This window comes from Cervus canadensis, chromosome 27, assembly GCF_019320065.1.
Source record: "Cervus canadensis isolate Bull #8, Minnesota chromosome 27, ASM1932006v1, whole genome shotgun sequence".
In the NCBI taxonomy this organism is placed as follows: domain Eukaryota; kingdom Metazoa; phylum Chordata; class Mammalia; order Artiodactyla; family Cervidae; genus Cervus; species Cervus canadensis.
In genome coordinates, this window is record NC_057412.1 from 1275558 (window position 1) to 1303060 (window position 27503).

At 43.8% G+C, this 27503-nt stretch overlaps 2 protein-coding genes and 1 long non-coding RNA gene across 3 annotated transcripts in view; 2 read left to right on the forward strand and 1 right to left on the reverse strand.

Annotated features, from left to right (window-relative positions):
* Positions 1–1569: 1569 nt before the first annotated feature.
* On the reverse strand, positions 1570–10664 carry LOC122428800. Its single transcript, XR_006265819.1, has 3 exons — positions 10424–10664; positions 5198–5252; positions 1570–2055 (listed from the first exon to the last, which is right to left on the reverse strand). It is a non-coding gene; the product is annotated as an uncharacterized LOC122428800 (long non-coding RNA).
* A 131-nt stretch (positions 10665–10795) lies between these two features.
* Positions 10796–14426, forward strand: DNAJC28 (DnaJ heat shock protein family (Hsp40) member C28). Its single transcript, XM_043449028.1, has 2 exons — positions 10796–11098; positions 12002–14426. Exon 2 carries the CDS (start codon positions 12052–12054, stop codon positions 13192–13194), a length of 1143 nt encoding a protein of 380 aa, XP_043304963.1. The 5' UTR covers positions 10796–11098; positions 12002–12051; the 3' UTR covers positions 13195–14426.
* A 10965-nt stretch (positions 14427–25391) lies between these two features.
* Positions 25392–27503, forward strand: part of TMEM50B (transmembrane protein 50B) — a 39396-nt gene continuing 37284 nt past the window's right edge. Inside the window, exon 1 of the mRNA XM_043448901.1 lies at positions 25392–25552. The gene's annotated coding sequence lies outside the window, so the exon portion shown is untranslated. The remainder of the gene's footprint in view (positions 25553–27503) is intronic.

The following is a 27503-nucleotide window of genomic DNA, read 5'->3' on the forward strand; positions in this document are numbered from 1 at the left end:
TTAAAACAAATGAGCCCCTACATTGTGTTCAGGTATAAAGATATGAGATAATCAGTTTTATCAGTTGTTTTATCAGTTTTATCAGCTGATAAAACAGTTTTAACTTTTATCAGTTTATCAGCAGTTTAACTTTAATCAGTTGTGCTGGTTACACACAACAGTCAAAGCATTCAAGTATCAAAGTTTCAAAGTGATGGGTAAGCCAGATACTCTAAAGAGGAATGTTACAATAATTTTTAAGAGATTTAAGAGGGTACATTTAGAGGCTAAAATGTTTTACCATTAACTACTATACAAACTTTTAAAAATAACTCAAGTACAAGGAATCCCCTGGCAGTCCAGTGGTTAGGACTCATCACTTTTCACTGCCAAGGTCCTAGGTTCAGTCTCGGTTGGGGAACTGAGATCGCCAGAGTTATGCTAAGTAAAGTAATGTGCCAAGTTGAGTTAAGTAACTCCAGTACAATATGCCATTTAGTAACTGGTGTAGCTAGTCCCTCATTACTTTTTTTCACCAGAGTTTTCTTGGCTACTCGCTCCCGTGCTGAGCATTCAGAACCATAGCCAAAGTCTTGCCCAGGGGAAGACCTGCAAGGACGTGGGTGCCATGGCCAAGTCAGGTTCCCTCGGCCTCGCTTCAGTGAGCATTCAGTCTGCCACCGTTTCCACGACTGAAGTGCACCCTGACTTCCTCAGTCTCTGGGTCACTTGCCCAGGCAGGATCATCTGACTGGTCCAGTCTAGATCACACCCTGCTCTAACGGCCTGGGGTAAAGAGACTAGGACACAGCTTTGTGTTGCCTCATATGATGGTGGATGCCCCACATGACAAGGATTCCCATGCTCAGAGGCCCTGATTTGACAAAGGCCCAGCTCCAAAGGTCAGGTGACTGATGCAGCTGCAAGAGGTTTGGGAAGACTAATAACATTCCAGTTGTTTCTTGAAGTTCACATTATGCTGACAGTTCCTCTTACCTTTTTTATCTGCCTAAACTGCTTTTTACCAATTATCTAATACACAATTTTTTCCTCCTCCATCCCTACACTGTTAGTCTTCTAGTCATTCTTTCTCAAGCCATGTATATTAACCACAAGGCTGTAACCAAAAATAATCTAAATGTCCATTAGATAACGAATCAAGTAAATGTAGACTATCCCTGCAATGAAATATTACTCTGCCATAAAAAGGAAATTCAAGTACTGGTTGCAACATGGATCAAACTTGAAACATTATACTAAGTGAAAGAAGCCAGTCACATGACTGCACATTTAAGATTCCATTTATGTGCAATGTCTGGAACAAGCAAATCCTTAGAGGAGATTAATAGTCTCCCAGGGCTATGGGAATAGAAGTCTTTGGAGATGATGACCTGCGCAGGGTCTCGGGGTAACAAGAACATAGTAAAATCGATTGTGTGAACATGGTTGCACCACCCATGAACACACCGAAACCACTGGACTGTACTCAAAAATGGTGAATTGTGTGCCATATGAATTACAGTCGATAAAACTATTCCCCCGAAAGATACAACTCCTGTTACCATAAAAAGATGAATTTGTGTAATTTTTTAAATAGATCAGGATTACTTTTAATCTTATAAAATGCATCAAACTTACATACAAAACACTTTCACATAGAGCAAGAAGTCACAATACAGAATTTCCCACACTTTGTGTCAGAAAGCATGCCACCTGCTTTATAATGCCAAAAATTCTGCCTCTTTGCACCTGTGCCAAATCAAATCTCAAGAGAGTTTGGGTGAACTAGAAAAGGAGAGTCTTACTGCTCTGCCAGGTAAAGGTGGGCACAGAAGGCCCTGGCTTGAAAAACTATGTGTCATAACCCGGAAGGATTTGTTGAGTTTTATAAAAACACTTCGGGGGGGGGGGGGGGTATGCGCAGGGTCACAGGTAGTGGGTCTCCTGACCTTGATGAGTTCTCTGGTCCCTTTAATCTTGCCTCAGCTGGCTTCTTGGCTGCTCCTCACTTTGATTAGCAACTGTTCAAATCCACTGTTTGGAACTCAGGGAAGGTCATGGAGGCTGGAGTCTTGCCTACAAGAAATGAGAGACAGAAGTCTCCATGCCCAGGAGCCCACAGGATGCCCCTGGTTTCAAAACTGTACCAATCCACCTGAATAGCAATCCTAATCCTAAAATTGTCTGTTAACCTGGTAGGTCCCTGGCTAAGCTTCTTAAAAGTGCTAACTCCTGAGCCCCACCTGCATCCTTTAATGTTTTAGTGGTTATTTGTATGTCTTCTTTGGTGAAATGGGCTTCCATGGTGGCTCAGATGGTAAAGAATCTGCCTGCAACACAGGAGACTTGGGTTCAAGCCCTGGATAGGGAAATCCCCTGGAGAAGGGAATGGCTACCCTCTCCAGTATTCTTGCCTGGAGAATTCCACAGACAGGAGCCTGGAGGGCTACAGTCCATGCGGTCACAAAGAGAGTTGGACATGACTGAGTGACTAACACTTTCACTTGGTTGAAATGTGGTATTCAAATCTTTGCTCATTTTAAAACTGAGTTAAATTTCTTTTTGTGTGTGTGTTAAATTTCTTTTTATTAATGAATGGATCGGCTCTTCACATCAGGTGGCCAAAGGATTGGAACTTTGGTTTCAGCATCAGTCCTTCCTATGAATGTTCAGGACTGATTTCCTTTAGGACTGTCTGGTTTGATCTTCTTGCAGACCCAGGGACTCTCAAGAGTCTTCACTAGCACCACAGTTCAAAAGCATTAGTTCTTCAGTGCTCTGCCTTCTTTGCGGTCCTACTCTCACATCCGTACATGGCAACTGCAAAAACTAGTAGCTTTTACTCTCACATGCTGCTGCTGCTGCTGCTAAGTGGCTTCAGTCATGTCCGACTCTGTGAGATCCCATAGACGGCAGCCCATCAGGCTTCCCTGTCCCTGGGATTTTCCAGGCAAGAACACTGGAGTGGGTTGCCATTTCCTTCTCCAATGCATGAAAGTGAAAAGTGAAAGTGAAGTTGCCCAGTCATGTCTGACTCTCAGCGACCCCATGGGCTGCAGCCTACCAGGCTCCTCCGTCCATGGGATTTTCCAGGCAAGAGTACCGGAGTGGGGTGCCATTGCCTTCTCCAGAGTTCATTTTTTAATATAATGTGAAGCAAGGGTTCAACTTCATTCATTTGCAAGTGGATATACAGTTGTCCCAGCACCACATACTAAAAAGCCCATTTTTTCCCATTTGTCTTCGCACCCTTGTCAAAAATCAACTGACCAAAAATGCATGAGTTCATTTCTCAACTTTCAATTACATTTCATTGATATTCTACATTCATTGTCTATCCTATGCCAGTACCACAAAGCCTTGATTACAGTAGCTTTGTAGTGACTTTTGAAATAAGGAAGTGTGACTCTTCACTTTTGTTCTTCTTTTTCAAGACTGTTTTTTATATTCTGTGTTCCATTTAACATACATATGTATGGCTGCATCAGGTCTTGGTTGTGGCACATGCAATCCCTGAGCAGGGATCAAACCCAGGTCTCCCGCACTGGGAGCTGGGAGTGTGGGGTCTAAACTACCAGACCACCTGGGAAGTCCCTACTCTGTGTACTTTGACTTGCCATGTAAATTCAGGATCAGCTCGTCAACTTTTTTCAAAAAGGCTGACTGAGATTTTGAAAGGAATTTAACTTGTAGATTAATTTGGAGAGTATTGCCATCTGAGTAATATTGTCTGCCAATCAATGAATACAGGATGTCTTTCCTTTGACTTGGGTCTTCTTTCATTTCTTCCAGCAATATTTTATAATTTTTAGTGTCTCTACCTCCTTGGTAACATGTATTCTTAATTGGGTTTTTTATTTTAATGCTATTCTACTTAATTTTTTAAAAGCTGATTGATTGCTTTTTTGTCACCCTGCTAACTATATGCAGAGTACATCATGTGAAAGGCCAGGCTATATGAAGCACAAGCTGGAATCAAGATTGCCAGGAGAATTTTCAGTAACCTCAGATACACAGATGATACCATCCTTATGGCAGAAAGTGAAGAAGAACTAAAGAGCCTCTTGATAAAAGTGAAAGAGAAGGACGAAAAAGCTGGCCTAAAACTCAACATTCAAAAAACTAAGACGATGGCATCCAGTCCTATCACTTCATGGCAAATAGATGGGAAAACAATGGAAGCAGTGACAGACTTTATTTTCTTGCGCTCCAAAATCACTACAGATAGTGACTGCAGCCATGAAATTAAGACACCTGCTCCTTGGAAAGAAAGTTATGACCAACCTAGACAGCACATTAAAAAGCAGAGACATTACTTTGCCAACAAAGGTCCATCTAGTCAAGGCTATGGTTTTTCCAGTAGTCATTATGGATGTGAGAGTTGGACTATAAAGAAAGCTGAGCACCTAAGAATTGATGCTTTTGAACTATAGTGTTGGAGAAGACTCTTGAGAGTCCCCTGGACCCCAAGGAGATCCAACCAGTCCATCCTAAAGGAAATCAGTCCTGAATATTCATTGGAAGGACTGATGCTGAAGCTGAAACTCCAATTCTTTGTGAAGAACTGACTGAATGGAAAAGACCCTGATGCTGGGAGAGACTGAGGGCAGGAGGAGAAGGGGATGACAGAGGATGAGATAGCTGGATGGCATCACCGACTCCATGGACATGAGGTCTGAACAAGCTCCAGGAGTTGGTGATGGACAGGAAAGCCTAGGATGCTGCAGTCCATGGGGTCGCAAAGAGTCAGACACGACTGAGCGACTGGGCTGAACTGAACTGACTGCCCTGGGTCTTTGTTGCTATGAGCAGACTTTCTCTTCTGGTGGTGATTGAGGGCTCCCCTCTTGCTTCTCTTTGCTGTGGCTTCTCTTGTTGCAGAGTATGGATTCTAGACATGGGCTTGAGCAGTTTCGGAGCATGGGCTCAGTAACTGTAGCACACAGACTCAACTGCTGCACAGCATGTGGGATTTTCCTGGACCAGGGATCGAACCTGTGTCTCCTGCATGGGCTGGCAGATTCTTTACCACTGACCTACCAGGGAAGCCCCACACAGGACTTTAACTGCTGCTGAACAAACTCAATGCATAGGAGAAAAATAAGATAATGGATCTTAACTCCAGATAAAAAGTCTTTTTTTTCTGGCCCCCCTGCAGTGGAAGTGCAGATTCCTAACCACTGAATAACCAGGGAATTCCCTTATTAAAATTCTTTACCCATAAATGAAGTCCTAAGTTTCCCAAGGATTGCTGAAGGCTCTCCATCCTGCAGCTGGAATCAAAAAAAGAAAAGATAACAGTAACTATGTGAGGTGATGATATGTTAATTTGTTAATCAGTGTGATTGTGATGATTATTTCATACTTGTACATATACCAAATTACCAAGTTACACACTGTAAAGTTATACAATTTTTGTCAATTACAGCTCAATAAAACCAGAAACAAATTTTGAAGGGTGATTGTAAAGGTATACAATTTTTGTCAATTACAGCTCAATAAAACTGGAAACAAATTTTGAAGGGTAAGAAAAAACAAGAATGGGGACTTCCACGGTGGTCCAGGGGCTAAGACTGTGTTCTCAGTGCAGGGGTCCCAGGTTCGATACTCAGTCAGGGAACCAGATCCCACATGCTGTAACTAAAAGATCCCTCATGCAGCAACTAAGACCCAGCGCAGCCAAAGACAGAGATAATTAAAAAAAAAAAAAAAAAGCAAACATAGAGTAGTTGGGCTGTGAGGCAGTGATTTTGATAAACATGTTGGGTAAATGTTATATGGGCTGAAAACAATTCAAATCTTGATTCCCAGGCTACTGATGTGCAGCTGTTTTCCCCACTATCAGCCTGCATTTGGAGATATATACATTATTCATTGTTTCAAGGAACAGAAAGCATTCAGTTCAGCTCAGTCACTCAGTCGTGTCCGACTCTTTGTGACCTCATGGACTGCAGCATGCCAGGCTTCCCTGTCCATCACCAACTCCCAGAGCTTGCTCAAACTCATGTCCATCAAGTCAGTGATGCTATCCAACCATCTCATCCTCTGTTGTCCCTTTTTCCTCCTACCTTCAGTCATTCCCAGCATCAGGGTCTTTTCAAATGAGTCAGTTCTTCACATCAGGTGGCCAAAGTACTGGAGTTTCAGCTTCAGCATCAGTCCTTCCAATGAGCATTCAGGACTGATTTCCTTTAGGATGGACTGGTTGGATCTCCTTGCAGTCCAACGGATTCTCAAGAGTCTTCTCCAATACCACAGTTCAAAAGAATCAATTCTTCAGCGCTCAGCTTTCTTTATAGTCCAACTCTCACATCCATAATGACTACTGGAAAAACCATAGCCTTGACTAGACGGACCTTTGTGGACAAAGTAACGTCTCTGCTTTTTAATATGCTGTCTAGGTTGGTCATAACTTTGCTTCCAAGGAGCAAGCGTCTTCAAATGCAGGCTCAAGTGACAATAAATCCTTATGTTGATTCAAGGCCAAAAATGAAAACTGGCATCCTAGGTTGGGGAGGGTAGTTTTTCATTAGCAAACTTCCACAAATCCTGTGTGTGGCCCTTACTGACCACCTTAGGATGTTAGATAACTGGTTAACCCACTAGGGAAGATGAAGAATGGAAAAATATTCAAATGAGTGTGAATCTCCTCTTTTCCAGGTTACCTTTTCCCAACCCTTCTAGATTTTCAGTCTTATTATGCTAATTAATTAAGTTCATTTACCTCTTCCTTTCTTTTAAAACTGACACTGTCTACAATAAACACTTCCTTGATCAGAGTAAAAAAAGGAACTGATATAACCAAACTAACAATAGTGTTCCTCAATTCTATTTGAATAAAATAAACCAAAAACAATGAATTGAGATGGCACCCAGAGGAAAGCAGATTCATGGTGTTTCTGGAAATTGTAGTTTCAGAAGATACAATTTGCAAACATCATTGAACAAAATGTGACTTTAGAATTCAGAGGGAACCATCCATCAATCTGCAGGGCGGTGTGATTTTGGTTACTATAGTACCACAACTTACTGGAAATAAATCAACTTATTTGCAGTTACCACAGAACCAGCAAATGAAACGAAGGAAGGAAGAAAAGAGGGGCTTCTCTGGTGGTCTAGTGGTTAAGAACCCACGTGCCAATGCAAGGAACACAGGTTCGATCCCTGGTCCAGGAAGATCCCCATGCCAAGGGGCAACTAAGCCACTGCACCACAACTACTGCGCTCACAAGCCCAAACTACTGAAGCTTGAGTGCTCTGACTCGGCTCTGAAATGCAGTGGACTGCACAGATGAGAGCCTATGTTACCATAACGGTAAGTGGCCCCTGCTCCCCTGCAACTAGAGAACTAAATAAATCCCATGCATAGCAACAAAAACCCAGCATGGCCCAAAATAAACAAATGAATCTTTTTTTAAAAAAGAAGAAACAGATGGAATTAAAACACAGCCCTCACATGCTTCAGTCAAAGTCTGAAACTATATCCAAGAACAAAAAAAAAAAAAGTTACTTTTGCAGTGCCAAGCTTCTTGCAGTAGCTCATTAAGTATTTAATGTAACTATAAAGTAACAAAAAAATGTTAATAACTTTTTTAAAGTATCACATCTATTTTCCACCCACTCAGAAACACAGCTACTGACTAAGTTTAAAGCTAATGGAATTTGTGCCAACTCTCTACCCTCCCTGGTTTAAGGGGAAATTTGTTTCAAAATGCTCAACTCTATTGTAAGAGTACAGAACTACAAAAAAGATGTTTCAAACTAGGACATGTTACACACATGAAAGCCAATAGACTTTAATTTAAAACCAGCCCTTTTATACAAGATTATACTGCATTCCAGCTGACAAGCTTGAAGTGATTAATTAAGACTTTGTGGAAAAGAACAGACTGAGGTTCAAGCATGTTGATTTGAATTATAACATAACCTTACAGTTGTTAACAATTTAAACTGAAAATGAACAGGTTTAAGTCTATGGAGTTTAAATAAGCAAGGTAGCAGATCACATAAAAATTTCGAGTTAACCAGGTGTCCGTGGTGGCCCAGTGGTTAGGATTTAGTGCTTTCACCGATATGGGCCAGGATCAGTCCCTGGTCTCGAGAACTGCCCACAAGCGGCATGATCAAAATTAAAAAAAAAAAAAAGCTAGTCAACCTATGTTTGGTTCTGACTTTAAATTTTACCCTCTGACCACATTTTATAATCACTAGGACTGTTGACTGCAGAGTATGCAGCCACCTTTTAAAAGGAAAAGAACAAAAAAAAAAAAGAACAAAAAAAAAAAACAAAAAAACAAAAAAATAAAAAATAAAAGGAAAAGAACTACAATTTTCTTTTCTAATATTTATTTGGCTGCACTGGGTCTTACTTGAGGCATGCAAGCCCTTGGTTGCAGCATGTGAGGTCTAGCTCCCTGATTATGGATCAAACCCAGGCTCTCTGCATTGGGAGTGTGGAGTTTTAGCCACTGGACTACCAGTGATGTCCCTGTATTTTTCTCTTAAATGGGAACTATATTTTCGATGGTGAACTCTTTCTGCCCGTAACTAAACTGAGCAATAATGCTTTGGTTTATCACTCATTTGACCTGCTAATTTAAAAGTCTATGGGTTGCCCTCACAGACATCATCAGGACAACTGTTGAAACTGGAATACAAAATTGTACATTCAATAATATTTTGTCTATGTTAAATCTGTTGAATTTGTTAACAAAGCTATGATAATGTAAGAGAATGCCGTTGCTTTGATGAAGCAAATACTGAAGTGCTTTGGAGTAAAGGAACATAATACATGCAATTACTTTTAAATGATTCAGAATACACACACACACACACACCTACACATAGAGAGAGAGGATGGTAGAGCACCTCTTGGTAGCTGAACCAATGCCAGAAACTGCCTACCTCCAGGTTTCATATACATAAGGAAAATAATCCCCTAGGTCAGTTAGGTAATTTATACTTTGCAGTTCAAAGTGTGCTTTACTGATTACTCGGCTGACTTCAATTCACTTTCTATATGTAAAGGATCATACCACAAAACTGACATTCTGAAAAGAGCAATGGACTTAAGAGTCCCAGTAACTTACAAAGTCTAGTCACTTAATCAAATCACTTAACTACTTGGACTAAGATATAGTTACTTATAAGATGCAAACATGAAAATGACATTGTGACTAGTGCATTGTATTGAATAAAATACAAAGTGCTACATAAGTATGGGTAGTTTCTAAAACTGTGTGCTTCCCCCACTTTCATAGCTGTGTTTAAAATACTGGCTAGAATTCAAACTTGTAGAAACATTTTCTTTCACACTGGAGTTCTTTTATGTTCATTGTTTGCTTATAAGGAAATCCTGAATCAGAATGTAAACCACTTTCTGCATTCCTAGTAGAAGGTAGCAAATTATAGTCAAAGCTATGGTTTTTCCAGTAGCCACGTACCAACGTGAGAGTTGGACCATCAAGAAGTCTGAACACCGAAGAACTGATGCTTTATCAGTGCTTTCAAACTGTGGTGCCAGAGATGACTCTTGAGAGTCCCTTGGACTGCAAGGAGATCAAACCAGTCAATCCTAAAGGAAATCAACCTTCATCACAAGGACTGATGCTGAAGCTGAAGCTCTGACACTTTGGCCACCCGACACAAAGAGCCAACTCACAGGAAAAGACCCTAACCCTGGGAGAGACTGAAGGCAGGAGAAGGGGGCGGCAGAGGATGAGATGGTTGGATGGCTCACAAACTCAATGGACCTAAGTTTGAGCAAACTCCGGGAGATGGTGAAGGACGGGGAAGCCTGGCCTACTGCAGTCCATAGCGTCACAAAAAGTTGGACACGACTGAGCAACGACTGAACAATTACTCAGAAGCCTTTCTAGGTTAGTACCTATTTCTGGCTTGTTTCAGGAGACATCGTCATAACAACAAAAAAACTTAACGTGCCAGGCAGACACAATGCAAAGAGGTTCACATACATTGTGTAATTTTCACAAAATGGCACTACGTTTGATGCAATTACTATTTCATCATAAGTAAAATGGGGAAAACAACAGCGCTTACCTCAGAGGGCTGTTATAAGGATTTTAAGACTGTACATAGCGCATTTAGTACAGTGCCTGGCAAAAGGAAGGGCTAAATACATATTTACCATGTGCTGGTACAATCATTTGCCAGATAAAAACAGAAACCCAAGTGTAAGCAAAAAGGATTTTCAACTCAGGTCTGACTCCCCAAGGTTATGCCTCTTCCTTTTTAAAAAAAAAAAAAAAATTATCTCCCTGTACAGGAGAGAGAAATAGTAAATCCCCACGACAGTAGCTGAACTTAAAGCCAGGAAACAACACCCAATTTAATTTTGTCCTCGACTGTTCTCACCCACTACCGACACCTGGCTAAATGAGCTGCTCGCTAGGTTCTTGAACTAATAAAAGACCAGCTTTCTAACCTGCGTTAACTAGATCTTTCTAAGGTAGAATTTCCTGAGAAATTTCGGAGAGGGTATCTCTGGCTGCAGACCCGAAGAGGCTGTCCAGGTCCTGTTCGGGGAAACAGACTCGTCTCCCCCTTCTCAAAACAATATTCCGAGGGGCGTCGCCCTCCAAACCACTCGGACGTCACAGGTCCCCACCTACACCGGCCACAGGCCATGAGAAGCCCCACACATCTACGAAGCCGCCACAGCGTCCTTTTCGCCGCCTCACCTCTTCCCACCCACCCTTCTCCCGGAAGCAGTCCTGCGCGCGCCGCACTTCCGGAAGAACTACATCTCCCACAATCCCGCTCGATCTATCCATCTTCCGCTCCAGTTAGGGGCGGAGGCGGAGCTGGTGCCCGGGACGGGGCGGGGCCTCCCGAAAGCTCCTACTCCTGTCCTCTAGAGAAGACTAGGGCTTAAAGGACATTCTGAGGTTCCCTGGTAAGGTAGGACGTCTGTCCCTATTAGGTATAATACTGCCCGCCACACCCCGAGGGTTCCCTCTGTGTAAGACGCAGATGATCTAGCCCAGCGGCGGCGCTTGCCGCGGGCCTCCCGCCGAGACGCCTGTGAAGCGAAGGGCAGATGGCGCACGCATGCGCCAAGGCGCAGCTTGGACGCGGGAGCCGCTGAGCCGCTTCTGAGGTGAGTAGGGGGCGGGGCGGGGCGTGTCCAGCGTCGGGACTGACCCCTCCCTCGCGACGGCCACCGTGGGCACCATCACCGAAGTCCCAGTTAAACCTGAAAGTCCTCGATCCCAACTGTCCAGAAATTGGAGTCCCCGGGAACTCAGTTTTAGCATGTATACATCAAAGTCCTATTTTCAATGAAACCACTTCCAGCATTTCATTGCCATTACCCTCGTACAAGACTGCATTCCTCTTCTGTACCGTGCGTTTTAAAAATAATAGTTAACGTCTTGAGAGGGCTCACCCTTTCATCTTGGTTTTTCGACTTGCAGCGGAATAGCTCCTTCCTAACAGGCTGCAGAGCTTAAAATCTTTTTTGGACATTTGATTCTATTCAGTTTAGTGTCAGACTAGGTACATACTTTGGCGTGTGCCCTGATTATTTCACATGTCTCCTCGTGAGAAGACTCCTTGGGACGGTAAAGACTGATACATTCGCTAACTAAAGAAGTAATGGTGCCGATGAAGTTCATGATCTGCTGGGGATACAGACAGTTAAACAAGAGGCTTATTGTGCCCTTCCACCTTGTTATTGGATTTGGTTATGTTGCTTAACCTTCTGGGTCTACATTTTCTCATAAAACGAGAAGATTGGATTAGATGATCTCTGCGAACTTGCCAGCTCTAACATTCTGGGGTTAGTTAGTAGTAGAATCTAGATCATATTGCAATATGTTAATGTAAGACATCATCAACTTCCATTTCTCTGCTAACATGAATGAATCGTAGCTCTGAGAATTTTAGCAGCAGCATTTAGAAAGAACTGCCCTTATTGTATGCGTAATTTCATTCATATTGCTGAAAATATGAATTTAGCTGATAATACAACTTTCTTCACTCTATATTTGTTGTTTTATAGATCATTGATAGGGAAGAACTCTGGGTACCATAAGGAACACAACGTATGTGATGATGGCTCAGATCTTAAGATCTCATCTGAGAAGTGCTTCAGTGATTCCTAATCGAATGAAAATGGGTCCATATCTTGGTGTCATAAGAACTAGAATGATGTCAACCCATAAATCCAAAAGGAATATGAGAGAATATTATGGGCTGCTGAACCTGGATGAAGGCTGTTCTGCAGATGATGTCAGGGAATCTTTTCGTAAGCTTGCCAAGCAATACCATCCAGATGGTGGCTCTAGTACTGCTGATTCTGCAACGTTTATAAGGATTGAAGAAGCTTACAGGAAGGTACTTTCCCACGTGATAGAACAGACAAATGCTAGACAGAGTAAAGTTGAAGACACAGAAGAAGAAGAAGAAAAATTCAAATATAAAACACCCCAACACCGGCATTACTTAAGTTTTGAGGGTATTGGTTTTGGGACTCCGAGTCAACGAGAGAAGCAGTACAGGCAGTTTAGAGCAGACCGTGCAACTGAACAAGTGATGGAATACCAAAAGCAGAAACTGCAAAGCCAGTATTTCACTGATAGTGTCACTGTTAAAGATGTAAGACACAGTAAGGAACGAAAGATAACTCAGGCAATAGAGCGTTTGGTGGAAGATCTCATTCAGGAATCAATGGCAAAAGGAGACTTTGACAATCTCAGCGGGAAAGGAAAACCTCTGAAAAAATTTTCTGGCTGTTCATATATTGATCCTATGACTCACAACCTGAACAGAATATTGATAGATAATGGATACCAACCAGAATGGATCCTAATGCAAAAGGAAATAAAGGATACCATTGATCAACTCAGGGAGGCAATTTTAGTGTCGAGGAAAAAACTTGGGACTCCAATGACATCAGCTGAACAGAAACAGTGGAACCAAGTTTGTGAGCAGTTTCAAGAAAACATCAAAAAGCTAAATAAGCGAATTAATGATTTTAATTTAATTGTTCCCCTTCTGACTAGGCAGAAGGTCCATTTTGATGCACAGAAAGAAATTGCCAGAACCCAGGAAATATACATGACCCTTATAAAAACAAAAGAAGTCACGGATAAAAACCCATATAACATTGATCCGGGAGAAGGAGAGAAAACACCTGGAGTTAAGACCAGTTTCTTTAACTGGATGAATGTGTGGAAATTTATTAAAATATGACCATCTCAATGTTCACAGTACTGCCCCAAATAATTTTCAGTAGTATTAACACCACACATAGAGGCTGTGGTTTCTTTCTATCACAGAAGAGTCTGAGAACTGTGCATCTCTGTACTTTTCACAAAACAACCCACATCTACAGTGATGTGTAATTGAGTGAGAGAACTGTTAGAAACTAAGTCAGAGAAATATTCAACCAGCTTTGTTCTGAGGACATAGCAAGACAAGAGGAAACAATTTAATATTGACACAAGTTTATTAAAGCACAAAACTAACCTAAGACCTTTGGGACATTATATGGTTGGAAACATTAAGATAGGAAATTAGTGTAATGGAGTTCCAGCACTCTTCTTTTCTTTTTTTTTTTTAATAAAGTCCTTCTCTGTGGGTACTGAATAAAGAAACCACCAAACATCTAGGTTGTACTTTGTCCTGTCTAACTTCATGAGCCATTGGCAGCAAAGATCCATCAGCCAAGCTAACTGATTTAGCTCTTCTAGAAATAGACTCCAATGTCCACTTTAAAGAGTTAATTTTCTGACCTCTCAGAGGTGGGTTCAATGGAAACAAAGTTTCACTTATGGCTTCATCTCTAATCAGAGTCAAAATGTTGGTTTTACATAAACCTACCTGAAGCCTCTCTTATGTATCACACTTCTCAGAGGCTTTTACAATGAGAGGAATATATCAGTTTACAGTCTTAGGGATCCAATTTCCTGTCTTAGGAACCCTTTAATAAGCAAGTACAAGATGTCAGAATTTTGTGCTCACTTGCACCTTTGGCAAATGAGAAGAGATTGACATCCATGAGAATGTGTCCCATCCACTCTCAGAATGATCTGACTTTTTAAGGTCTGTGTAATTAGAATCGGGCAACTAGAAGGATATGGAGACTTGTCAAAAGGAGCTGTCTGTTTCCTTATTTAATTCAGAGTGCTGTACAATGGACGTGTCTCAGAAGCTTGTCACTTGCCCCTCTGATTTTGGAAGAACAAGTTATTTTGTAAAGTGTGTGATAGATAAGTAAAACTACATCTTCAGAAGGAAATTTCAGACCTTTCTGCTTAGATGATGGGGCATTAATGGGTATAATATGTGATTATTATTATTATTTTTTAATATGTGATTATTTTGTTGAATGAGTTATCACTAGCTTCTGCAATGATCTGTTACTCTATATTCAATTGTGACCAGTGTGAAATAAGAACTTTATAATAAAAGCTATTGTTCCAGAACATCTTAGAAGTTGATGATGCATCTGTGAATCTTGTTAAATATTAGATGCATGACACCTAATTATGGTACATGAAACCTAATTATGGGGCTTCCCTGATAGCTCAGTTGGTAAAGAATCCACCTGCAATGCAGGAGATCCTGGTTTGATTCCTGGGTTGGGAAGATCCCCTGGAGAAGGGACAGGCTACCCACTCTGGTATTATGGCCTGTTGAATTCTATGGACTGTATAAACCATGGGGTCACCAAGAATTGGACACGAGTGAGTGACTTTCACTTACCTAATCGCATTACAACAACATATATAAAGGAAACCATTTTTATTTTTGGTTGTGCTGGGTCCTCATTGCTGCTCATAGGCTTTCTCTGCTTGCGATGAGCAGGGGCTTTTCTTCATTGTGGGGCTCAGGCTTCTCGTTGTGGTGACTTCTCTTGTTGCAGAGCACAGGCTCTAGGATGTGTGGACTTTAGTAGTTCTGGTGTGTGGGTTCCGTAGTTGCAGGTCATGGACTCTAGAGCGCATGCTCAGTAGTTGCGGTGCACGGGCTTTGTTGCTCCATGGCATGTGGAATCTTCCTGGACCAGGAATCGAACCTGTGTCCCCTGCACTGGCAGGTAGATTCTTATCCACTGAACCACCAGGGAAATCCAAGGAAATCATTTTTCATATTAGCTAATGAGAAGGTAAGGTTATCAGAAAACTCTAGTAATTCCTGATTTCAGCACAGCACTTTATGTTTGTAAATGTCTATATTAATAAATTTAATCAATAAACTTTATGATTATTCAATGGTCCACTGGTTCTCTAAACAACTAACAGTAATAATAAACATGTTTTGTCTGACCATCTAAATGTTTTTTTATCTTCTCGCTTGATGTCAAAACTGACAGACACGGACTCTTCTTGCTAAAAAAGCAAGTTCACTATGTACAAACAGGGTCACTTACTGAAGTAACTTCCAGGCCAGAAAAAAAAAAAATTTGGCCAGTTCATTGGCATTTGTGGAATCAGAATCTGACACTTAGGCTCTGTTTTGATGCAGCATTGACCTTTTTCTGTTGGTTTCTCATCATGTAACTGTCAGCTTTTCAGATGTAGTAATAATTTACTGAGATCTCTAAACCCCTTAATAGGCACATATCAGACTCTTGTCTGATTCCCAGCCTTTTCATGGCTCCTTTCTTCAAACTGTAGAATGAAGACCCTGGCCCAGCACCACGAGGATAGAACCTCTGGATCACAAGTGACTTTTGTCTTTGTGTCCTTGTTCTGTGTGCCCGAGGTTTGGCCTCAGTCAGTAGTCTGGTCCCTCAGGACTGTAGTTTTAAGTTCCTTGACAGAATGATTGCATTATTATTATTTTTTTAACTTTGAGTAACTCTGGCCCTTTCATTTGTTAACCTAGTGATAGGCCAGTTACAGTTGGTTCTTTGAAGAAGTGAGGTTATTCAAGTTCCTCAGTGTCATGTAAACTGAGCAACAAATGCACAAAATCTAACACTCCCATGTAGGGTAGTAAAGTCTTTGTTGGGTTTGTTTGTTTATTTAATTGAAGTATAGTTGATTTACAGGTTGTGTTAATTTCTGCTGCACAGCAAAGTGATTCAGGTATACACGTATACACATGCTTTTTAATATGCTTTTCCATTGTGATTTCTCCCAGGATATTGTATGTAGTTCTCTGTGCTATATAGTAGGACCTTGTCCATACAACTTCACTGTCATTTTCTCCACTGTGCTCCCAGGCTGTAGCCCTACTCTTGAGGGTACCCCTCCCAGAGATGGGAGTCCCCTGTAGCCTTGTCTGTATGAGTGGGGCCATACTTCCCTGTTATATTAATGCCTGGATACCCATCCCTGGGCCTCAGCCACCTTCCGGGACATTTTCAATACCTCTCAGGCACAACTCCTGCTTATTTGTCTGTTCCCAGAAGTACTGCCTTTCCTGTTTTCAACAAAGTTCTACTCATTCAACATACAGTTACTGAAGTCATAGAAGGCAATCCACCATCCCACCATCTGGATTCTCAGATATCAGTGACTGGGGTGAGGTGCTGCAAAAGGACCCCTCACCCCCAAAAGTGGATCCCACTGGGCTAGCATCAAAGTGCAAGCAGGGCTTCATTCCTCCTGCAGTTCTAGGGAAGAATCCAACTCCTTGCCTTTTCCAGCTTCTAGAGGCTGCCTGTATCTTGGTTTATAGCCCTGTCTTCTTCCTCAAAGCCGGCAACAGCAGGGGGGTCCTTCTCATGTCTCATCACACTGACTCTTCCTCTTCTGCTTTTCAGGACTTTTGTGGTGACCCTGGGCTTCCTAGGTGGCGCCAGGGGTAAAGAACCTGCCTGCCAATACAGGAGGATGTAAGAGGCACAGGTTCAATCCCTGGGTGGGGAAGATCCCCTGGAGGAGGGCATGGCAACCCCCTCCAGTATTGTTGCTTGTAGAATCCCATGGACAGAGGAGCCTGGCGGGCTACAGTCCATGGGGTCGCACCGAGTTGGACATGATTAAAGGGACTTGGCATGCACACACATGGTGACCCTGGGTCCATCCAGTTCACTCAGCATAATCTCCCCCGTTTTAAAGTCAGGTTAATATATACACACTAGTGAAAGTGAAAGTGTCAGTCACTCAGCCGTGTCCAACTCTTTGAAATCCCATGGATGGTCACCTACCAGTCTTCTCTGTCCATGGAATTCTCCAGGCAAGAATACTGGAGTGGGTAGCCATTCCCTTCTCCAGGGGATCTTCCCAACCTAGGTATTGAACCAAGACCTCCCCCATAGCAGGCAGATTCTTTCCTGTCTGAGCCACCAGGGAAACCCATACACACTACTACATATAAAATAATCAACAAGGACCTTCTGTATAGCACAGGAAATTCTGCTCAATGTTAGGTAATAACCTATACGGGAAAAGAATCTGAAAATAATGGATATTCATATATACATAACTGAATCATGTTGTTATACACCTGAAAGTAACAGCATTGTGAAACAACTATACTCCAATATAAAAATTAAAATTAAGAAGAAAAAAAGTCAGTCAGTAGCAACCTTAATTCCACTTGCAAATTTAGTTTTCCTTTGCTGTGTAACATGACATATTCAGAGATTCTGGGGATTAGGGCATATTTGCGGGGGGCGGTTGTTATCCTGCCACCATTGTTCAGTCGCTAAGTTGTGTCTGACTCTTTGTGGCACCATGGACTGCAGCACACCAGGCTTCCCTGTCCTTCACTATCTCCCAGAGTTTGCTCAAACTCATGTCTATTGAGTCACTGATGCTATCTAACCACAATATCCTTTCAAAAATTTATTTTTAAATTTTTGTCTGTGCTGGGTCTTTGTTGTGCCGTGCGGGCCTTGTTGCCACATGGCATGTGACACCTTAGTTCCCCAACCTGTGTCCTCTGCATTGGAAGGCAAATTCTTAACCACTGGCCCAGCAGGGAAGTTCACTTTGGAAAAAAACTCTGTGCATAGTTGACCCTTAAACGACACAGGTTTGAACTGTGCAGGTTCATGTATTTTTTCTAAATTTTGTTTATTTATCTACTTTGGTTGTGCTGGGTCTTTGTTGCTGTGTGTGGACTTTGTCTAGCTGTGACCAGGCAGGGGCTATTCTCTGGTTGCAGTATGAGGGCTTCTCACTGCAGTGGCTTCTCTTGTGGAGCGCAGGCTTGGGTTTCACGGGGTTCAGTAGTTGCAGCACCAAGGCTCAGTAGTTGTGGCTCATGGGCTTAGTTGCCCTGTGGCATGTGGGACCTTCCTGGATCAGGGTTTGAAACCCTGTCTCTTGCATTGGCAGGTGGATTCTTTACCACTGAGCCACCAGGAAGCCCTGTGTAAGTTCACTTCTATCTATTTTGTTTTGTTTTATTTCCAATAAATGTGTATGTACTACAGTACTGCACTAGCCAGGTTGGTTGAGACTGGGATGTGGAACCAGAATATGGAGGGCCAACTATAAAGGTATGCTTGGATTTTTTACTGCACAGTGGGTCAGCACTCCAACCCCTGAGTTGTTGAAGGGTCAACTGTATATGATTTATAGACACACACTGTCCCTCCATTGCTGTCTCAAAAATACACGGATGTGAGCACATTATACACGTTCTTATCTTTGTCTTCACCTGCCTTTTAATGTATCTTCAATATATTTCCAAATCAACACATATAGCTCTATCTCATCTGTTAAGCCATCATGAGATTGCTGCATCCGCTCATGGAAATTAGAACTAATCAATACTGAGCAAAGGAAGTACATAGCAGTGCAAGGTGACACAGAGGCGGACCACACGGCATCGAGAGGGCGAACACAAGCTGAGGTTATCATAGAGCAGGCGCGAGATAGGGTGTAACAACAAGTCATAAGCTATGAGCGACAGCGAAGGCGACAGAAGCTCACACTTGGTGAACACCTCCTTGCGTTAACTCACTTAATCTTCACAACAGTCCTATGACATAGGTACTATTATTAACTTTTTTGAGAGATGGAGAAACTAAGGCACAGATTAGATAACCTGGCACACAGCCGGAAAGTGGCGGAGCTGGGGATTTGAATCCAGACTGACTAGAGTTGGTCTGATTCCAAACCCCTGTTCTTACCCACACACCGAGCTCTGGGGTTGGCAGGGAGGAGACGGACCAGATCACATTACTGAGTGAAGATTCTAACATTTAGTTATTTAGGTTATACCGGGTCTTAGTGGCAACATGTGGGAAGCTAGTTCACTGACCAGGGATTGAACTCAGGCCCTCTGCATTGGGAGCATGGAGTCTTAGCCACTGGACCACCAGGGAAGTCCCTGAGAGAAGATTCTAGAACTCCATACACTGAGGTTCCCAGGAGCTACCTTGGATTCAGTGGGGTTTTTGTTTGTTTTTTAAACTTTTTGTTGGAGTGTAGTTGACTTACAATGTGTTAGTTTCTGCTGTACAGCAAAGTGAATCAGCCATACATGAACATAAATCAACTCTTTTATGTTTTATTTAACCAAATATATAAGTATTTGACTGCACTGGGTGTTCTTGCAGCATGCGTGATCTTTAGTTGCAGCATGTGGGATCTAGTCCCCTGACCAGGGATGGAACCCGGACCCCCTGCATTGGGAGCTCAGAGTCTTAGCGATTGGACCACCGGAGAAGTCCCATATATCAACTCTTTTTTTAGCTTCTTTCTTCGTGTGTGTGTGTGTGTGTGTGTTAGTCGCTCAGTCGTGTCTGACTCGGTGCGACCCCATGGACTGTAGCCCGCCAGGCTCCTCTGTCCATGGGATTCTCCAGGCAAGGGTACTGGAATGGGTTGCCATTTCTTTCTCCATATAGGTCAATACTATATGTATTGAGTAGAGTTCCCTGTGCTATACAGTAGGTAGGATTCAGTATGCTTTATAGCTGGATTATTATTCTTGTCATTTATTTCTCTTGAGGTCCCTGCCTCCCTGACTGCCTATAATACCTGTGAGCAAGAGGAAGTGTGATGTAGGGAGAGGAAATGAATGAGCTTCAGAGTTCGAGAGACTTGAATTCAGATCCAGGATTTTCCACTTGCTAGCTATGAGACCTTCCTAGGCATCTGTCTTCTCTTATCTAATGAATATCATTAGACTCAACTTGCAGGATAGTTGTAAACCTTTGAGATGATGAACATGAAACGCTGGATGTTGGAGGGGAATAGGCGTGTGAGCGTGCGTACGTGCTCAGTTGTGTCTGACTCTTTGAGGTCCCATGGACTGTAGCCCGCCAGGCTCCTTTGTCCATGGGGTTTCCCAGGCAAGAATACTGGAGTGGGTTGCCATTTCCTTTGCCAGGGAATCTTCTCCACAGGTATTTGACCCTGTTTCTTGCGGGTAGAGGGTGGTCCTCAGCTGTAAATCAGTGGTTCTGGGCAGAGGCGTTACTGCCCCCCACAGGACATTTTGGAAAGTTGAGGGAGAATCTTCAGTGGACAAGATGCAAGGCACTACTTCGACAGCAAGGAGATCCAACCAGTCCATCCTAAAGGAAATCAGTCCTATATATTCATTGGAAGGACTGATGCTGAAGCTGAAGCTCCAATACTTTGTCCACCTGATTTGAAGAACTGACTCATTTGAAAAGACCCTGATGCTGGGAAAGATTGAAGGCAGGAGAAGGGGACGACAGAGGATGAGATGGTTGGATGGCATCACTGACTCGATGGGCATGAGTTTGGGTAAACTCTGGGAGTTGGTGATGGACAGGGAGGCCTGGTGTGCTGCAGTCCATGGGGTTGCAAAGAGTTGGACACGACTGACGACTGAACTGAACTGAACTGAACAGGCAGCCATTTGGACCAGTATGTCATGCTATGTGTATTTATGTGTTTGTGCTCAGTTGCTAGTCATGTCCGACTCCGCGATGCCATGCACTGTGGCCTGCCAGGATCCTGTGTCCATGGGATTTTTCAGGCAAGAATACTGGAATGGGTTGCCATTTTCTTCTCCAGGGGATCTTCCTCACCCAGGGATCAAACCTGAATCTCCTGCATTGGCAGGTGGATTCTTTACGTGACTCAGCTGGTAAAGAATCCTCGTGCAATGCGGGAGACCTGGGTTTGATCCCTGGGTTGGGAAGATCCCTTGGAGAAGGTAATGGCTACCCATTCCAGTATTCTGGTCTGGAGAATTCCATGGAGTATGCAGGACATGACTGAGCGACTTTCACTTTCACCTAGGAAGCCCAGTTTGTCATGCTGGCTGTCATCTTTTGGCTGGTTGGTAAGTCCATGCAACCCTAGTTGGTAAGTATTTTACACATCATCCCTGACCACAGGCACTTAAGAGATGGGGCCAGGGACACTGGGTGTTTCACAGTGTACAGCGTACTTGACCAAAGTGAGGAATTGTTCCTTGTCCTGCTCAGCATTCAAACATCCCACCAAACATTCATATGGGTGAATACTCTGGTTATAGTCATCGAAGCCTAAAATGGGATTATATTTTACATATAAATATGCCAGTTTTGCATGGTTTTAAATACACTATTTTTTACCTCCATAAAAGCAACTACTGTGAAAATTGTACTTCATTTTCTTGGGAACTTACCAAGAATTGTACCTCATTTTAGAAAAATGTTACTGATGGCACCATGGCCTGTGACATTTGACTTGCCAATACTATGTGTCTATTGGAGTTTGCATTTGTAGTGCTCAAGACAAATGTGTACCAGAGGAGAACAGACCCCTCCCTGTTTTTTGGTTTAAAAAAATTTTTTTATTATTTATTTTTTGATATCCCTTTTAACTTAGAAGTAAATGTTATTTTAGTAATAATTAATCCAAAATTAAATTAATGGAGATCACAGCCAGCATCCAAGACGACCCCTAAAGATCCCCACTTTCTGATATTCACATTTTTTTGTGTGCGTAGCATTCTCCCACAATCGGCTTCCCAAGTGGTGTTAGTGGTAAAGAACCTGCCTGCCATCACAGGAAATGTAAGAGATGCGGGTTCCTCCCCTGAGTTGGGAAGATCAACTGGAGGAAGGCATGGCAATGCACTCCAGTATGCTTGTCTGGAGAATTCCGTGGATAGAGGAGCCTGGCGGGCTACAGTCCATGGGATCTCAAAGAGTCAGACACAACTGAAGCGACTTAGCCCACACACACTCCCACGACAGAGCAGGCATCACGGTGTGCTCTGCGGGACCAACAGAATAGAGCGGACTGCGGTACCTCTCTTCTGAGGCTGTAGGCTTCCTGCGGCCTCTCTCAGATCAGTCACTCTGCGTGAAGCCAGTTGCCATGTCTTGAGGCTGCCTTTTGGAGAGGGCGCCCGTATCCAGGAATCAAGGCCACCAGCCACCAGCCACATGAGTGAACTTTATGGGAAGCAGAGCCTTAGGTGGGTGTTCAGTATTTGCAGACCCAGCTGACAGTTTGATTATAATCTCATGAGGAATCCTGAGCCAGAAACAAGTCAGCTAAGCTGGTCTTAGATTTCTGAGTCTTAAAATTGTACAAGATAATAAATAAATAAATGTTTTAAGTTGTTAAGTTTTAAGATAATCTGCTATATAGCAGTAGATAACTAATAGAGAAGACATACATGAAACTCAGTAATCTGATTCATTTCATCAATAAGCATTGTTTTAAAAGCATTTCGTATGTGCTATCCTTCCAGTATAATTAAAGTCAATCTATGTTATAAAAATTGGAGAAGGAAATGGCAACCCACTCCTGTATTCTTGCCTGGAGAATCCCATAGACAGAGGAGCCTGGTGGGCTACATATAGTCTATGGGGTCACAAAGAGTCGGACACGACTGAATGACTAAACAAATATTATAAAAATTACATGTTGAAGTGATTTATTCATTTTGATGTCACTCTTGTATTGTTTTATACTTTCCCCAGAGGCTTTCTTTTTTTTTTTTTAAATATTTATTTATTTGGCTGCACTGGGTCTTAGTTGAGGCCTGCTAAATCTAGTTCCCTGACCAGGGATTGAACTCTGGGCTCCCTGCATTGGGAGCATGGAGTCCTAGACACTGGACCACATATGAAGTCCCCTACCTAACTTCTTTATGGCTTCTTATACTTTTATACTACTGTACGTTTTTCTGACTCATTCTTTGTTCCCTGTTACACATTGAAGAATTTGTCTCCATATCAGTATTTTAAACACTGGTGTCTGAATATACCCCTGACATAGCATACTTGTACTATTTCATCACCACCTTTTGCTGTATAGGTGATTATTTTAACATGGCACGTAAAAAAGCATGACTCATTTGTGAGAGTATCAGACTTCTCATTATCTCTATTTTTTAAAAATCAGAGTATAATTGTTTTATAATGTTCTGTTAGTTTCTGCTGCACAACATGAATCAGCTGTATGTGTACATATATCCCTTCCCTTATGAGCCTCCTTCCCATCTCCCTGCCAAATCTCTATTTAAACTGAGATCATATCCTCTTTTTTCTGTTCTAAAACTAGTTTTTTTTTCTTTATACTATTCTAAAAAGCCAATTTGAGATTGTTTTTTCTGTTATTTGTAACTGAAAGAAAACCAGCTGATAAATGTATCCAGTGTCATCAGAGTCTAGACTTTAGAAAGAAATGTTTCCTCTTCTGCCTGAATCAAATGATTGCCAAGTTCTGCTGTCCTGTTTCCACTCTAAAAGACCATCTTTTCACCTGCAACAAAAACACCGGTTACCATCATGCTTCATGTTGGTGCTGATCCTCTAATTGTTGTAGGCAGTAAATGTTTCAGTTTTGTAGAAAACAAACAAAAACCAAAAAGGCTGTCTTTTACTCAGATGACTGACTGCATATCCATCCTTTCAAAAGGTCCATAGGAATTTGATCCGAATTCTAAGTCCAAATACAACCGTTCTAACGGACTTACTAACATGAAGTCTTTCTGTTTCACAACCCAATAAGCTTACGGTGAAAGACTATATATATATATGGAGTTCTTGTTGTTGAGTTGCTCAGTCATGTCTGACTGTGTGAGCCTATGGGCTGTAACCTGCCAGGCTCCTCTGTCCATGGGGATTGCCAGGCAAGAATACTGGAGTGGGTTGCCATTTCCTTCTCCGGGGGATCTTCCTAACCCATGTCTCCTGTAAGTCTCTTGCATTGCAACTGGATTCTTTACCTCTAAGCCACTGGGTAAGCCCCAATGTGTGTGTGTGTGTGTGTGTGTGTGTGTGTGTGTGTGTGTGTGTGTGTAAAATATTTACTGATTTGCCTGCGTCAAGTCTTAGTTACGGCACGTGGGATGTTCTGTTATGGCACACAGACCCTAATTGCAGCATGCGGGCTTAGTTGCTCTGAGGCATATGAGAGCCTAGTTCCCCAACCAGGGATCAAACCTGGGCCCCCTGCATTGGGAGCTTGGAGTCTTAGACATGGGACCACCAGGGAAGTCCCAGAAAGACAATAGTTTTAGAAGTCCACTGTGTTTTACACAACCTAGCTCCTGCAGTACTCTTTGGTGTATACTCCTTAAAGGAGACAGTAGGAAGAGACCTGATTTTAAGAAAAAGAAAAATCTGGATGGCTGGTTAAAACATCAGGATAGAATCAGAAGACTAGTCAGTTGTTTTGGTAACCATGGGTAACCATTTGGTAACCATGGTACTAGTTGGTAGCTTGGTAGCCTCGGACAAATAATTTCATCTTTCTAGGCTTCAATTTCTGAGTGGTTGTCGTTGTTCAGTGGCTAGGTATGTCCTACTCTTTGCGACCCCATGGACTGCAGCACATGTCCCCTGTCCTTCACTATCTCCCAGAGTTTGCTCAAACTCATATCCATTGAGTTGGTGATGCCATCCAACCTTCTCATCCTCTGTCGTCCCCTTCTCCTCTTGCCTTCATTCTTTCCCAGCATCAGGGTCTTTTCCAATGAGTTGGCTCTTCGGGTCAGGCGGCCAAAGTATTGGAGCTTCAGCTTCAGCATCAATCCTTCCAAAGAAAATTCAGGGTTGATTTCCTTTAGGATGGACTGGTTGGATCTCCTTGCAGTCCAAGGGACTCTCAAGAGTCTTCTCCAACACCACGGTTCAAAAGCATCATTTCTGAGTGATGGGGATTAGAAGAGGACATCTCTACAGGCCCTCAGTTTCCAGAGAATCCTTCGGGACCACGTGCCCTACACTGGACACCTGTGGCCAACGGCGAAGGGCCTATAGGCAAAGAGAGCCCCTGCCCCCGGGTCCCGGGGGATCCCCTCTGCACGCGATCTCACGGATGCTACACTTTGAAGTTCCTGATCAGAGACGCAGCGGGGCTGCCACCCAGAAGCAGACCGCAGGACCGGCCAGGTCTACGCATCCGCGAATCAGAGGACGCGGAGCCCGGCGGGCGGCGCCCTAACCCCGCCCCTTGGCGTTCGGACCCGCCCCGGAGCCCCGCCCCCGAGCCCCGCCCCGCCCCGGCCGGCCACTTGCTGCGCGTGGATTGGCTGTCGCGGTGCGCACGGCGCCGCGCCCCGCCCCGCCGGCGCCCTCAGCCTAGCGCCGGTCGCCCGCTCCCGAGCGCTCCCCTCCCGGGGCTGAAGTGGCGCGGAGGACGCCGGCTCGGCCGCGGCGTGGCCGCCTACGCCTCTGCGTGTGCACCCGAGGGGTCAGCGTGGGCGTCGGGGAAGCCGGGTGAGTGCGGGCGGCCGGTTTCGGTGCGCGCGAGGGGACCAGCGCCCGCCGCCGAAGCGAAGGGAGGCACCCTCGGCCCGCCCGGGGCCTCCCCGGTGCGCGGCGCCGCCGCCGGGCGAAGCGGGGTCCACGGGGCGTCAAGGCGGCGCCGCCCTCCTTCCTCAACAGCCCGCTCCGGCGACCGGGGCCGGCGCTCGGGGGTCGGGGTGGGGGAGCGCCGCGGGCTCTCGCCGTCGGGTTGCTTCCTCTGAAAGGTTTCCATCTCGGAGCCGTAGGCTTCCCGGCGCTGCGGGCGGGGCAGGGGAGGGAGAGGTGCGCCGGCGCGGGGCCCCGGGGCCCTCAGGGGCTTCGTCGTCCCACTTCGCGTTGCCTCTGAACCCTTCCTTGCTGGGAGTGTGGTCCGTGTTGGGTGGACTTTTCCGGCTCTCTGTACAGAGGTGTGGCGTGGAGATGGAGGAGAATGGACATTCTTTGGAGGATTGATCGTACAGGGTGGGTGTCCTTTGAGATACAGAGCAGCCCGTGTCGCAACCCGTGTAGTTGCACTGGGGACGGCTGTTCTCGTTTTTAAGCAATAAATTGACTCTCGAGTTAATCACGGGAAGGTGCTTAACTTGTAAAGGTAAGTACGTGACCTTCTAAAGCCAAAGCGGTGATGATGAGAGCCGCTGTGCTCGCTCCCCCCCCCGCTGCTGACGCTGTGTGTGTGTGTGTTGGGGAAGGATTCGAGCCTCGTGTGTGTGTGTGTGTGTGTGTTGGGCAAGGATGCAAGCCTCCGATTGGCGTGAACGTGTCGTCAGCCTTGTGCCTCTCAAAGACCTTGGTTTCTCTTCGCCGTGTGCCACCTGTTCTCTCAAACTCCTCACCCACCCGCACCCTAACACCCCTTAGCTTCACAGTTCCCAAGCCTCTGACTCTCAGGCTTGTCACACTTCTTTGCCATCATCTTCAGACACTTGTCTTCTCTTTTTGCAAACAGTTTTCAGACGTAGAACAAACATTAGACTTTTTTTTTTTTTTTTTTTTAGTTTTAGGCCGATAATACTGTTGCAAGCCTCTTTGTCCTTAAGAAGAAAACCCGAAGTTATCTTGAGTATCGATGCGGCAGGAAAGGCTGGTTTAAGGAGAGCAGGGGAGGGCGCAGTGTTCCTCTTCCGGAGACACGCCTTCCCCACCTCCATCCTCCTCCACCCACTAGGATTAGGGCAGCCTTAACTGGCTGGTCATTTCTGAATTCACTTCTGAACTCCAGGGTAAAGAATTTATCTTATTTTATCCTTATCGACTCCTTTAAATGATTACCGTAAGGCATTCTGGTTGTGAATATATATTTTTTTTAATTGTTACAGAGGAATATCAATTGAAAAATTGAAACCAGGGAATTCCCTGTCCGTCCAGGGTTAGAGCTGTGCACTTCTCTTGCAGGAAGAAGGGGTTCTCTTCCTGGTCTAAGAGCTAAGATCCCAAGTGCCAAAAAAAAAAAAGAAAGAAAGAAAGAAACAGCACAGAAGTGTATCAAGTAAAAGGTTAGAATAAGTTAGAACTCCTTGTTTCTTTACTTTGCACCCTCAATTCCAGTCCCTAGGAGGGGATCATGAGAAACGCTGGGTTGGAAGAAGCACAAGCTGGAATCAAGATTGCTGGGAGAAATATAGATAACCTCAGATATGCAGATGACACTATCTTTATTGCAGAAAGTGAAGAGGAACTAAAGGGCCTCTTGATGAAAGTGAAAGAGGAGAGTGAAAAAGTTGGCTTAAAGCTCAACATTCAGAAAACTAAGATCATAGCATCTGGTCGCATCACTTCATGGGAAATAGATGGGGAAACAGTGGCAACAATGGCTAACTTTATTTTTTTGGGCTCCAAAATCACTGCAGATGGTGATTGCAGCCATGAAATTAAAAGACACTTACTCCTTGGAAGGAAAGTTATGACCAACCTAGATAGC